This window comes from Nanorana parkeri, unplaced genomic scaffold (assembly GCF_000935625.1).
Source record: "Nanorana parkeri isolate BGI_ZX_2015 unplaced genomic scaffold, ASM93562v1 scaffold1797, whole genome shotgun sequence".
Lineage (NCBI taxonomy): Eukaryota > Metazoa > Chordata > Amphibia > Anura > Dicroglossidae > Nanorana > Nanorana parkeri.
In genome coordinates this window covers 186,827-201,993 of record NW_017308065.1, presented here as the reverse complement: position 1 = coordinate 201,993, position 15,167 = coordinate 186,827, and the positions used below count along the sequence as shown (strand labels likewise).

Here is a 15,167-nt window from a genome sequence, read left to right as displayed (position 1 = left end):
TCCTTGTTGTTTCCAGTTGACCACACTTTTGAAAAAACAAATGAGCAATGAACCTACTAGGTAAGAATGGTTAGATAAGGACATTATTGCTTTTTGAGCCAGACTTAACTGTATGCAAAGCCAAAACTATTTTGGATAAAGTAGGGAAGGGTTAAGACAAATTGCAATGAGGCAGCACAGTCTTACTGGTAATGGGCATCTAAAAACGGGTACTGCAGTTTGGTTGTTTAATTTTAAGAGAGTGAGATTTGGAAATAATTTTACCAAGGCCTTATAAGAGATGATTATTCTGTTTTATGAGCATCCATGCTGCAAGACCTTCCCTTGTCTGTCTCAGAGCATGCTTAAAAAAGCCAGCAAAATTAAATGGCCTTATCTAAGAGTATATGCTTAGCTAGAATGTTAATGTTTCATCAAGAAAAGTAAAAGCTCACGCATGGCTTGTATGACAAAACCAAAGCACATGTAATAGCATGTACACACCAACATTATTACCAAGAGCTTTGCTCCATCATAATTTCATGAAAAAAAACCTGGGGAAATTGCTGGCAAATCCCCCAGAAATTTACACAGCCTGATGGCCACATGGACTATCCACACAAGGAGGCATACTCTGCTGATGGCTCAGTATGTAGGTAATACTTGCAGCCAGGACTTGAGAATAACCAAAATATGTTTTTTGGAAACATAACAGTATATTGAACAAAATAATTTAAATAAATAAAGTATATTCTACTTCAAACTGTTTTTTTAAGATGAACAGAAAATTCAGTTGTGCTTGCTGATGGTCAAGCATTGCATAGGGTTTAGTAATATTGAAATGTTACTCACTGAGGTCAAGCACATCATCTGTCTTTATGAGGTCCTCTTCTCGGGTCAAAGGAAGTTGAGTCTCAGGCTCTTTCCGCAGACTGAGCGATAAAGCCCGTAACATGAAGAATACTCTGATGGCCTGTAAAACAAAAACAAAACGAAAAAAACACTTAAAATACATACATAAATGTATGTGCTTGGGTTACTTTTCCATATAGGACGGGGCCAGATCAGAAGAGCATAGTAACTACTTAGGTTTTTTTTTTTTTGTGTAAGGCCGATATTGGAGCGTCTAGGGGTTATGATGTTCTTATATACTCAGCACAATGTTAAATTTAAAAGTTATGACTTATAACGTAAAGGGGCTTAACACCCCTATTAAGCGCCACTCCATACTCAGAGAATTAAGACGGGAATCAATCCAAATAGCCTTCCTCCAAGAGACACACTTAACAGCCGAATCCAAGATTGGACTCGATACGTATAGTTTCCCACAATGGTATCACAGTTATTCCGATAATAAACTCTCTAGAGGAGTGGCTATTGGATTGAGCAGAGGAGTCCACTTTGAGCATAATTTAGTCAGCATTTGCACAGTGCAAAAATACCCCTGAAGCATCTAGAGTAATGGAAAAGAGAAAAGACGAAGAAAAGGAGACATACAAAAAGAAAAAAAAGGAAGGAAGGAAAGAAAGATAAGTGGAGAAATTAAGGTGTGCGACAGAGACTGGGCCTCACATATTTGTGGTATTTTTCATCTGCTACAGATAACTAGGTGGCCAACAATAAAGGGAGCCTGTAGGTTATGCAGAAGTGCAGCCATACACTCCATAATTCATAAAATTGAGGATGGCGATCATGAATTCCAGCTGTGAGCTCTTCCATCCGACAAATAAATTGCATCTCTTCAGCCCATTCCTTCATGGTCGGGAGGACCAATGACTTCCAGTGCCTCGGTATGACCGTCCAAGCTGCCACAAGGAAAAAGTGGAGTAATGCCTTTTTAGAGGAAGCAACGAATCCTGGTATCATGGAAAGGAGGGCCATCTGTGAGGTTCAAATGGTCCTTGAATCGGTAAGGGAGTCGTAAGTGCCCAAAACAGTGGACCAAAACTTATATATGACAGGGCAGGTCCACCAAATACTGTATGGAGCATTTTCACCGGATGTGAGTGACAGGGGCAAAATGAGTCAGAGACCTGAGGGTAGATCTTATAGAGGTAGAGGTACCATCTGGAAGGGATTTTAAAGTTGCGTTCTTGAGTTCTACTGGCAATGGAGAGTTTATTAGTCAAAATAAAGAATTTAGATATATTGGATGCTGAGAAAGAACAAGACACCTCTGGCCCAATCTTCCATACATTTAGGTAGATCCGTAAGATAGGTTGAGAGCAATAAACAATATATATGGGTGAGTTCGGGCGACGTGGTGCAGCACTGTCTAGGCAGAGTTGTTCAAAGGGGAGGAGATCCCTATGGAGATCACAATGAAGCAATTGAAAATAAGCTAACCAGCGACCTGGGGCTGCAGTGGAGTCAGCGACCAAAGAAGATAAAGGGCATAATCCATCCTTCTGTAAAGCTGAAACAATTGGGGAGAATTGGTCTGGACTCTATTTAAGAACATTCAAGTTTTGCAGATCGGGTGGAATATCTGGGTTCCCTCTTATGGGGGTGAGGGGCCTGGGGGAGAGGAAAAGGATGGTTGTTTGAGAAGGCCATCCCAGATTTACAGTAGGGGTGGCAGACGGAACAGGAGTAAAAAGCAGGAAGAGCGATCAGGACCCCTGCTTTCAGAACATATATCATTGTTTGAGGGTCATATACTGTTCTGCATTGCTGTATGAATGTATTGCTGGGATTTGTAGTCCCCCTACAAGCGGTGCCATTCTGCATTAGGCCTGGTTCACACCTGGGCGTTTTGTGGCGCGTTCCTATGCTCTGCAAAGCGCTCAAACACCGAAATCCCATTATTTCCTATGGGTATGGTTCACACCTGGGCGTATTACAGGCCGTATGAATGCGCTACAAAACGCCCTACGCCCAAAGAAGTGCAGGAGCTTCTTTGGGGCGTTTTTGTCGCGCGTTTCCATTGGGATACAGCCAAGTAGCCCTTGGAAACGCGCGTTTGTGGCACGTTTTTTTTTACCGCAAATCGCGGGTGGGGGGCCCGAAATTTCTGAAGGCTGCCCCGGGCGAGAGGCTGGGCATATCCATGGAAGTGATGGGGGGGGATCGGGGAAATAAGACTATTCAGTTGGACCCAGTGTTTGTGAGGTGCATGAAACAGGGTGTCTAAAAGTCTAGCTAAGTGGGCAGCTATCTGTTTGACAGTCGGCCCGGCTCGCGGCCGGCGCCCCCCCATCTGGCTCGCATCTGGCTCCGAAAAAAAATGTTCTGCCCCGGGCGCCCATAACTCTGGTTACGCTACTGCTGGCCAAGACTGTGTATTAGAGTTGTGCAGGCGAAGACGACCAGACATATCGCAGAAGGGAGGAAAGGAGATTAAAAAAAGCTTTAGGGAGCTCAATGGGAACTGTCTGGAAGACATATAAGGGACGGGGCACGATGTCCATTTTAAATAGAGCCATTCTCCAAAACCATGAATGATGGAGTCCCGCCCACTCTTTTAAGTTTTGTTGAATTCTCGTCAAGAGGGGCTTGTAATTAAGATCATATAATAAGTTGGACTGAGGGGCAAAAAACACCCAGGTATTTAAGGCCCTGTCATTTAAGCAACATAAAAAGATTGTTTAATAGCGTCTGTCTTGTGGACATTAACCTTAAAATTACAGATGGATGAGAAAATATCAAATTCCATTATCAGAGATGGGAAAGCTACTAAGGGGTTCATGATGTATACCAGAAGGTCGTCTGCGTATAAACGAAGAGATTTCTTCTAAGGAGAATGGGGTAGAAGGAGATTTGATTGCTGTTGCAGGTAAGGTAGGCAGCCCCGTTGACCATATATAAGAAGAAATACCGATCTCTGGTGGACCAGAAGTCCCCTGTCGATGTGCCGGGGTCAGATTATAGAGGGATGAGAAATATTGATGAAAAGCTTTCGCTATATGTTCGGAGGCATGAACCAGTCCAGAAGTCGACTGCTTTTATCGCCAAACTCATGAAAGGAGCGTAAGGCTGTATCCCTATGGTCTATATAGGCAAGGTCGAGAAGGGAGTGGAGCTCAGCTCGCTGATTGACAAGTTCCTGATAGAGCGAAGGATCAGGCTGAGATTTATGTTGGGCCTCAAGACCAGAAATGGCAGACAGGAGGGTGGGTATACAAATTTCACGAGATCTCATCAGACGTGAACCATGCTGAATAAACAGACCTCTCAGAACGCATTTTAGAGTCTCACACTGGAGTGGGAGAGAAGTGCAAACAGAAGCATGGACCGCAAAAAAATCCCTGATTCCAGACCGGAGGACCTCTTAAACAACTGAGTCACGGAGGAGAGACTCATTGAGTCTCTAAGTGGAGGCAGATATTGTATTGCTGTGGTTGTGACAGAAAAACTCAGGAATAAAGGGAGGTGGTCAGATCAAATTTAAGGACCTATGCAAGCTGTCGGACGTTAACAAAGTAGAGAATGGGATGTGAAAAAGTAATCTATTGTACTATAGGTAGAAGGGGCCGAATAGAAGGTGTAATCCCAGGCACCCGGATGTAAAAGTTGCCATATATCTACCAGCTGGAGGTGACATAGACGTTTTCTGACATTATTCAGTAAAGGGAGAGAGAAGTGGGTTTTACCTGAAGATGAGTCCAGGGAGGGATCTATGACAAAATTAAAGTTTCCTACTATAGTAATCACTCCAAGGAAAGCCTGTTTCTGTTTGGGGAGGTTTTATGATAGAGCGAGCAGCAGAGGAATATAAATCTACCATCAGGGTTCAACAACACCTTAATCACCCTTACAGAAAGCGAGGAGTGGAACCCAATGGCAACTCCTTTAGTTTTTTGGACAGGATTATTATTACTAGTGTAGCAAGAGTGGTAGTATCTCCTGGGCATTTTGGGTGCAACCGAGGCACGGAAGTGAGTCTCTTGGAGAAATAATAATTGAACTTTCTGTTTATGCATGTAATACAACAACTGAGACCTTTTTTTCGGATTATTAAATCCCTGCACATTAAAGGATAACTATGAAGTCAGTGAAAATCACCCATCCTCATAGTTCGAGCCGATGTGTGACAATGAAACTGTCACACGTCGGCTCAATAGATCGGGTAGTGATCGAACACATGCGGTCGCTCACTCACTCCTCGATCATCTCCCTGCAGAGAGCCGTGACTCCCAGTCACGGCTCCCTGCAGGGATTCCCCCTCCCTGCTTTGATCCTTTAGACTGGAGGAATGGACTGGAAGGTGGGCGGGTACAGCCTCTAGATAGGCAGAGCCAGCTGTCACTCACGCAGCTGGGTGGATCTCGACAATAATGTCGGGATCCGTCCCAGCTGTGGCAGTCTCAGAAAAGGTACAATTTAATTTATTTTTATATTTTTTATTTATTAACTCAATACAGTTTTATCTATTAGATTGTCAGAAAATATATATTTTTTTGCAATGATACGGATTTTAGTGTGCTTTATCAATTGAATTGAGTATTTTTATCGGTTTAATATTCATTTGAGAAACATTTGCGCAATTATCGCAGGGCCTACAAATTTAGTAGCACCATGTTTTTATTCTACCGCGCCTGTGCTTTCAGAAAGTATATGGTTTGGGGGGTCTTTTACCAATGCTAGCAACGCAGCAGTTGAAAATCAAATCAATGGGAAAAATTGCAAAAATGCTGTGGCCAGCTGAGGTGCAAAATGTTCCAGGGGGCTTGGCAGCGAAAGGATTAATGGTGCCAAGATTTAAAACTGCCATATCAAATCAATTAAAGCAAAGAGGCAGTTTTGGGAGGTCCTGAAGCACACCCCAGGTGGACAAAGGGCAAACCAAGAATTAAGGAAGGAGTAGTGAAGAAACGAGAAGAGAGGAGAACAAGAGCAAGGGAAGAAAGTAGTCAAACCTAAACATGCTGGGAGACAGCAACCCAGTATTTCTGTATTTTGATCATTTTGGCAAAATATAAAAAAAACTTGGTTTTGGGATGATCCCTATGAAGTCAGCCTTTCTCTTTGTCTGAAGGTTTGTACATGCTTGGAACACAGTGTTTTATGGCATGTTGTGATAGGCATGGCGATTTAAGGATTTCTTAATGTCCATCATAACAACACTTAGTGGGGTATGGCAAGCAAAAACACTAATAGCTCGTCCATACCATAAAAAGCTTAACCTTAGGTCGTAATTGATGTTGTAAAGCCATCAAGGCTTTGCTATTTATTAAAAATATGTAAAAATTATTAGGATTTATTTCTAATTCTCCAAATCTAAATGTAAAGAAAGTTTGCCACTTTGAAGAATGATACCATATTTTAAACTCAGTTTCAGCCCTGTCTGGAGTGGCAGTGGGCGGTTGTACACTTGTAAGGTAATATTAAACTTTCAATTTTTTTTTACAATAATCAATCCAGATTTAAAGGGTTTCTAAATACAGGTCCTCTTTATGGAGACATTAGGGGTCTCTAGGACCCCTAATGTCACCTGTGGACCCCAAAAGAAGCTGATGAAGCAGAGAGCTTTTTTACAGTTTTGCGTACCTTCATTTTTTTAACTTTTCGCAAAAATGCGCAATTTCAAATTTGCAAATATTTGTTACTTATTAACTCAATACAGTTTTATTTTTTAGATTGTCAGAAAATATTTTTTTTTTTGTGCACGGATACTGATTTTAGTGTGTTTTATCAATTGAATTGTGTATTTTCATTGGTTTAATATTAATTTGAGAAACATTTGCGCAATTATCGCATGGCCTACAAATTTAGTATCACCATCATAATATGCAGGTAAAAGAATATGTACTGAGCCAATAAAGCATGTACAAATTCCTCGTGATGGGGTCCGAGAGGTTCTGTAAACATAGTATCAGTGAGCTACATGCACCGCTATTGCTGAAAGTTTGAAGTAGGTGTGGGTTGCTGAGTCCACAGATACGAGATTTGCCATTTCTTTTGAAAGCTTGCTATAGTGTAATTCCGGTTCGCAAGCACTCGTTCGTATGCACAGTGTAGTTGTAAGATCTGTAGAGCCTTTGATGCGTTAACTGCCTGTGAATCCTTCCAGTGTCTCGATATTGTAAGTTTGGCCGCTAGAAGAATGTGGATTATGATAGCTCTAAAATTACTGGGGTATTGGTCTACGCCTACATGGAGGAGAGCTAGTTGGGGCGTGGGAGCTATAAGGAGGCCCGTCACAGCCGACAGTATCCGAAAGATCTTCTTGCAAGAAAACTAGTGAGGGATTTACAGGACCAGTAGGTGTGTAGCAATGTGCCTGTAAGTCCACAGCCCCTCCAGCACATCGCGGAGGAAGATGGGGACATTTTAGCTAGACGGGAAGGAGGCAGATACATAGTTACATAGTATTTGAGGTTGAATAAAGACATTAGTCCATCAAGTCCAACCTATTAGGATCTCATTCCAGGAGTACCTGTACCCCTGTATATTACGGTGCCTTAAGAAATCGTCCAAAAGTTTCTTGAACAATTCCACATTCTTTGCTGAAATCACTGCCTGTGGTAGTGAGTTCCAGACCCTAACTGATCTTACTGTGAAGAACCCCCTTCGCCCCTTGTGCTGGAATTTTTTTTCCACCAATTTTAGGTGGTGGCCTCTAGTTTTTGTAATGGAGTTAATTTTAAACAGTTTATCGCTTGGTTTCCGTCAACCACTGGGGTATATTTTGAGTTAAACTGGGAGTTTTATCATGTGTGTCAAACCCGTTTCCCTCCTGAGTGTATACTGAGGAGAAAAAAGCGTTCAGCGCCTCGGCCCTCTCCTTGTCGTTTGTGACTAGCTTCCCGTTTTTTGGGGTTCTTTTTACTATCTGCGGCGATATGCTTTTCGCACTCAGTTTTAGCTGCCCGGATTTCTAGTTTGCATTTTTTGTTACATTCTTTGTAGTTAAGGAACGCCAATGCCGTCCCCTCCGTCTTATATTTTATAAATGCCGCTCTCTTGTCCTTGACGTGTTGTTTTACAGTTGTCAACAATGTCTTCTGGCAAAGGTCCCAAATATCCACACATCTAGAAGCCTTCCAGTTTTCCCTGAATGGAAACCCAGCCACTGGGATTTAGGGATAGTAACAGCCATATCTCGTTCCCAAGACAGGAGAGGAGAGCTTTTCTCAAAATGTAATTTGTGGTGGAAGAGCAGGTAGAAAAACGAGATGGCCTTGGTTTGGGGGGAATTGGATATATAGAAGGAAACTACTTTAAAGGGGAGTCTAACGACTAGATCTATCTTGTGTTGGAGAAGGTGGGTTACTTGGAGAAATCTATAGTATTCCTTCTGAGGAAGTCTAAATTGGGTGGAAATTTCCTGGAATCTTTTTATCCCACGTTCGTCCATAAGAGCCGACAAGTTGTCAATTCCATTGTCCCTCCATGTCTGCAAAGAAACGTCCGGGATCAGAAGTTCCAGTGAGGCCAACGGCACTGGGACAGGCTTCAGGGGAGGGTGGGGAAAGGCAGACCTGGTCAGTGTTCCCCACGCCCCTACCGACGCCCGGATGGGGGGTGATTGCCCCGTCATGGGAACAGATTCCCAGAGGATTCGTTAGCATTAGAAGGACATCATCGGCAAATAAATTAATCTCGTGGGAGTGTTCTGAGATGTTGAATCCCGAGATCTGTGGATTCATTATAATCTTTTCAGCGAATAGCTCTATAGACAAGTTAAATATTAGCGGTGACAGGGGGCATCCCCGTCGGGCTACCTTGGTAATGCGGAACAAATTCGACAGGGTGCCTGATGTAAACACTTGGGCTAAACAGCAGGAGTATAAAGCTATGATGGACGAAAAGATATGGCCCGTAAATCCGAATCTGGTCAAAACCTGGCGCAAATATAGCCAGTGGACACGGTCAAACGCCTTCTCTGTGTCTAGTGCCAGGAGCAGATAAGGGGCCCCGGAAGCTCTCGTCTGGTGGATTATGTTAATCACTCGTCTCGTGGTGTCAGGAGGTTCACAACCTTTAGTGAACCCGGTTTGGTCAGGGTTGACCAGTGACGGGATTACGTCAGTGAGCTGTTGAGCTATGAGTTTGGCATATATCTTTAGGTCACAGTTTAAGAGTGAGATAGGACAAATATTTTGAGGGGAATCCGGTGTGTTACCTGGTTTGGGGATAGTCACAATGAGGGCCTTCAGCATCTCCGAAGGGAAAGCACCAGAGGCAGCAGCAGCATCGAACACCTTCAGCATGCATGGTTTCAAGGTTTCCTGAAAGGTTTGGTAATATTCATTCGAGAATCCATCCAGGCCTGGGGATTTACCCGGCGGCATGGACTTTATGGTGTGTGTTAGTTCTGCCAGGATGAAGGGAGTGTTGACCCGATCAAGCTGAGATTCCGTTAACCGAGGTAGGTGAAAAGAGTCTGAAAATGATGAGATGTCAGAGGCTGTGGGTTGTGGAATAGAGGTGTTTTCCCCAAGATTATACAATTTGCTATAATACAAGCTGAAGGAATCAGCAATATCTTGGGGATTCCAGACCTTATGGTTAGAGACCGGGTGGACAAGATACGGTATTCTGGAGGAAGTGCGGGCCTGTTTGAGTCTATGAGCCAGAAGTTTGCCAGCTCTATTACCACCGGAATAGAAGTTAGACTTAAACTTAAAGAAGCAAGCATCATATTGGTCTACTAAGAGCAGCCTCAATTCAAATCTCAGGCTGGTCAGGGTCGATAGGATATGTGGGGTAGGGTAGGATTTGTTGTGGGTGTCTAACGATCTAATTCGGTTTAGAAGGTGGTCAATCTTCTGCTTACCTAGTCTCCTCGCTCTGGCACCCATCTGGATGAGGAGTCCCTGAATAAAGGCCTTCCACAAGTTAAACGGGTCTGGTGAAGATGGGGAGTTGAGGGTAAAACATTCTTGTAGATTGTTCTTAATCTTCAGGAGGTTCTCTGGGTTTCGAAGAATAGAGATGTTGTTGCGCCATACAAATGTCGATGTGGAGGTAAAGTTTTCTGAGAGTTGGATGGTAATTGATGCATGGTCGGACCATGTAATGTCTCTATGGTTTTTTATGTATTATATTTGCAAAATATTGGATTATTTTATTATGTCTAAATAAAGCGATCATGGTATTTTAAAATGATATATGTACAGTTTCAGGTATCTTAAAAGTCTGTGTTATTTGATATAATTAGGATCCAGCATTGTTGTTCACACTTAGTCTGGTGGTCTTAAACTGTTGTCACATGAGCAAGAAAATCTCTGTACAGTGTGTCATCATCACACCCACCGCCTCGCAAAACTAACAATGCAGGCTACTATCAGGCAGGCTTGGAAAAGCGAGTGTGCATCCTCCCTGCTCTGCCGATACCACTTTGATATTACTGCCCATATATAGACAAATAAATATAGGCAGAGAAGTCACATGGAACTCATTGGGCATCTTAAACCAAGCCAGTGCCAGATTTTGAGCAGTGAGGAAAGAGACCCATGGCTTCTCATTCCCCTAGACTGCCAATGCTGGATCAATCAGGTGGGGTATCTTTGGACATTGCTGGAACCTAATAAGTATCAATAAAAAATAGACTTTTAAATGTGTTGTATTTGTATTTACTTTTTAGGGCTTCCTGCCCACTTTTATTTAAAAGTTCACATATGTTTTTCCCTCACAGGGGTTTCTCCAAAATATTAACACAAAGTTCACCTTTGTCTTTCAGCAAAATAACATTTGCAAAGTCTCACCAACTTCAGGTTGTCACTTTAAACCTCACCCACAAAGGCTGCATCCAACAGACTTCCCACACAGACTGGTTCCAGGATGGAGTCCTCCTAACTCCTGGAAAGACACAGGAGGTGTCTCCCAGGTGGAACCCTGAACACTAGCCAGCAACCTTTTCATAAGGGTTGTGCACAGATGCACAATCATTGGGTGTTGGTCACTACTAAAGCATGGACCCAGGAATGGAGATTTCATCCCTCCTAATTCTCTTAAAAATCTCCTGGTTCCAGGATCCCAACTACAATCCAGAAAACCCAGAAAGAATTGCAAAGTCAGGTCTTTCCTGGTAACAGTACTTGTTTACTGTAAACACTCAGCCCCACTGACTGAGAGTCCTGGGTGAGTATGATGCCACCTAATACCGTGGTATTGCCACGCAAATCCACAGGGGATATCAGGTGGAATAACTGGAATCATTACTAAATACACCCCTGAGAGTTCAAAGGTATTTAGGGCTTTTACACAAGAGAACAAGTTTTAGCGATCAAAGTTAACAATCCATAGATTAAACACTGCAGTCTCGGCCTTCAATAAAAACAGTTACAGTGCCATGAGATGTGAAACAGGATTGGCTACAAGGAAAGGAAGGATTTTATTTGTGGATAGCGATCATTAACATTGCTGAAGAAGAAAGAATAATAGATTATTCTGAAAGATTCCCAATTTAATTTTTTTGCAGTTGTGAATATACTTGGACTTCGGGCACCATGAAGATTCGTTTTTCAGCATTTTACAGAAAAACACCTAATTAGTTCAAATGCATTTAATCTTATGGAACAAAGTGACTACATTCATGGTCTATAACTCAATCTGAGTAAGCCATTTAATCTGCTTCCCAACACTACATTGATGAGGTAATACAAAGTTTACAGGAAGCTTTGAAAATATTTAAAATTGAGGAGGAAGTATTGCTAGACATCAACTGTTCGAAAAGATACTGGGGGGAATTTATCAAAACTGGAGCAGACAGCATCTGGAGCAGTTGCCCATGGCAACCAATCAGCTTCTCTCTTCAGTTTGTTCAGTTAAGATTTGAAAGAGAGAAGCTGAAACGGGACAAATAATTACAAACACCTTTAGGAAATCAGTCTGGAAATCCCACTCTACTAGCCACTAGCTGTGACGGACTGCCTGGTACCCCGACTGGGTACCTACATCAGAAATCAGCTTCCTTTCTGCTGGAACCCAAATTCTAGTGTCCTCAGCCCGAACCTGCCTAATTATTGGACAGAACCAATATATATCCTCAAACATCAGACAACACCAATGTTGCAGTGAAAACCAAAACTGACTTTATTGAAAACCAGCTCAGTATATATACAGTTCTGGGGGTCTAAAAACATAATATTATCAGACATTAACAGAATGGAAGCAGACCTTCCCCTCCCCGATGCCTTAATGAAACAATAGGGAGAGAGGAGACAGATGTGATGGGATTATCTGCTGAGTGTATCATATGGTAATCTACTCATCTACACCCGGAGTCAGCTATCTTAATCTCATCATTAACACAATAAAACAAAGGACCAAATAAACTGTAACAAGTTCAATGGGAGTCTTAGTCCAGAATCAACCCCCTTCAGTGCTGCTGGATTCACAGCCTGTACCTATCATGAACACAGGGTCACTTAAATGTAATGCCAGGGGAAATATGCAGTATATTCACTCCACACATAAACCTAGGATAATAGTTCCTTGTAACCCCAAGAGGTCCAAGGGGGGGTCTCCAAAGTTTTAGGTCCATAGTCAGTAGGAAGGAGGCTAGCCCCCAGGCTCCTCCAACAGCCCCAGTGACAGTTCAGTCCATCACACTAAGGACCATCATTTTTCATACTGTACAGTTCGTCCCAGTGGGTGAATACATAAGGGCTAAGAGAAATTGCTCTGCAGGTGAGAAGTTTGAGAAATGCTCAGTTTTAAGAAAGCATTTGTCAGCTAGGGACTATCCTGATTGGATGTTGGCTAAGCTTACAAAAATGCAGATAATAGACCTCAGAAAGATCTGTTGAATACGAGTGGGGTGAAGAATTCAATAGGGATAATAGTAGACATGTGCGATTCGTTCCGAATCGAAATTCGGACGAATTTTCGGAAATTCGGACATTCGGATGTATCCGAATTCCGAATTACAGACATAACGAATGCAAACGAATCCGAATTTCCATTTCCGAAATTCGGTAGCGTTAGTACGAACGTTCGTTTCATTTTCTGTTCTTAATCGTTTCTTATTCGTTTCTTATTCGTTTCGTTCGTTGGAGCAAAGTGACATTAGAGAAGGAGAAAAATATTTTTTCCCCCTCAAATGTCACTTTTGCTGCAAACGAACGAAACGAATAAGAAACGAATAAGAACAGAAAACGAAACGAACGTTCGTACTAACGCTACCGAATTTCGTCCGAATCCAAATTGACTTTCACACCCGAATCCTGAAAAACGAAATAACACATATCCGAATTTAAAACGAAACGAAACTAAACAAATTTTTTGGCAGTGCACATGTCTAGATAATAGTATTACTTTTGTAACAACATATTCAAAGGAATACCAACAAATAAAGAAAAAAAAAATTCTGTACTTGCTTTGGGTGAAACAGAGACCTGCCGAGCACCGCAGTTCTTGATGATATTTCCAAGAGCAAGTCCGAAGGGACATTGTCCCTCGAAGGCCATATAATTTAAATGCTTCATGCACAAAAGTTTAGAAATCCAAAACTTTAGTCAAAGTGCCTTACACATTTGCACCAACAGGAAGCACTTGTGACAGCTACGTAAGCAGACTTCTAGCAAACCATCACAGCTGAAATGTAATACTACTGTTATCTGCTCCACACATTCAACAAGCAAAGTTTCAACCGAAGTAGTAGTTAGATAAAAAAAAAATTTTGAGATTTTTACCAGGCAAACATGGCTCAACAAAGTTACAGTAAGTCACAGTCAGAATCAGTTGCAGGGCAGCACCCTCCAGCGAGAACATAGTTCTAGAAAGGGTATCAAGCCACTTAAGGGTTGGGTTTTTAAAGGCAGGTGCATTGTCCACTGATCTGGTAATCACTTAGTTAAGGCGTGCAATGGCCAGCTCCACTGTGGGAACCCTTTCTGAACAAAATCCTCATTAAATGTATACAAAACCAAACAGCTCATCAGGGTGCTTACAATCTCCATATAGAAACAACTTGAAAAGCGGGTCCAAAGGGAAAGTCTTTGAGACCTTAGGAGTAAAGGACCTAAGACTTAAAATAGCACTGGTGGAAGCAACAGGCTGATCCGCTAGTTTTAGAGTGGTGCACACTGCATCAATGAAAGCCAAAAAGGTCTCCTTAACGTTGGGAGTAATAGCAGTAGACTGCAACTTCTCAGGGTAAATTCTACATTCAAAGATTTCAGCGACTCTGAACGAGACAGAGTCTCTGTGGCCAGTGGCTCAGAAGCCACTAAGGCTATGGGTAAATTAGAAATAGAATCTGTTGGAGAGGGAAAGGGGGCATGCTAGTGGCCTCTGCAATCGGAGTCAGCAAATAACTGGGTCATCTGGAATATAAAGCCTTGCATGACCATGGAAAAACTTCAGCCAAGAGGGCAGAGGACCTAGCCACACCCGATGGAGCGAAGGAAGATTCAGAAGTGGGGAGAGAGTCAAACATCAGAGAACAACATGAATCTAAGCTTCAGATGTTGGCACCATCATAATAAGCTAGTCTTTACAACAGAGCTTAAGAAAAGACATTCATCCTAGGACACTAGCAAGACAAAATAAGGCATGCTGATAGTAGGAAGGATATACCCTGGGCTGGCCTTTTTGTTTGCCAGTGTCTATTTCTCTAGCAGGTGATAATACAGCCCAAAGGTTTAAAAATTATTGTGTCCCTTAATGGATGAGAAACAAAAAGATTTAAAACAAGCACTCACTCACCTCAGTAGCTGTTTTTAATGTGAAGTTATTTAGTCTCAAAGATTCGAAAAGATCACAACAAAGACTCTAAAATCATGTTCAGTGGGATTCTAACAACTTAGAAACATCTGCTGATAGTTAATATTAGAGGGCTGTCAGGCTACTAAGATCTCCTTTCATGAAAAAAGCTAAAATCTTAAAGTGACAATAAAGTCAAAGATTTTAATTAAAGCACTTACCTTAAATGATGTTTCTTAATCCGATCTTATTTCTTTTCGTTTTCATCTGTCCCTCCAGCGCTGCTGCGGGTCACCGATACAGCGCAGACAGTTTATCTCTTGCCTCTGTAATCCCTGCGGTTGCTACCACCTACCTTGTTTCCTGTCAGTCTGGATTCCCTCTTCCTCACAGTGAGATCCTGTACGTCCTGCATTGGATTGATCATCAGCTTCTTCAGTGAGTCCTTGCACCTGTGCCTACTTGTGTGTCTGTACCCACCACGGTGCTGCAACTAACCTTTATGTATGTGTGGGCATGCTAGAGGGCCGCAACCTGGAAGGTGTCCAGCAGCCAATCAATCCCTGTTAACGCACAGACACCTACTTCCTGTG

The 15,167-nt window shown here is 42.4% G+C and overlaps 1 protein-coding gene across 1 annotated transcript in view; it reads right to left on the bottom strand.

Moving 5' to 3' along the window:
- LOC108799738 (protein CLEC16A-like) overlaps positions 1-15,167 on the bottom strand; it is a gene marked incomplete at its 3' end in the record, with an annotated part of 284,697 nt that overhangs the window by 86,529 nt on the left and 183,001 nt on the right. Inside the window, exon 17 of the mRNA XM_018571638.1 lies at positions 832-952. Coding sequence (XP_018427140.1) covers positions 832-952 — 121 coding nt within the window. The remainder of the gene's footprint in view (positions 1-831; positions 953-15,167) is intronic.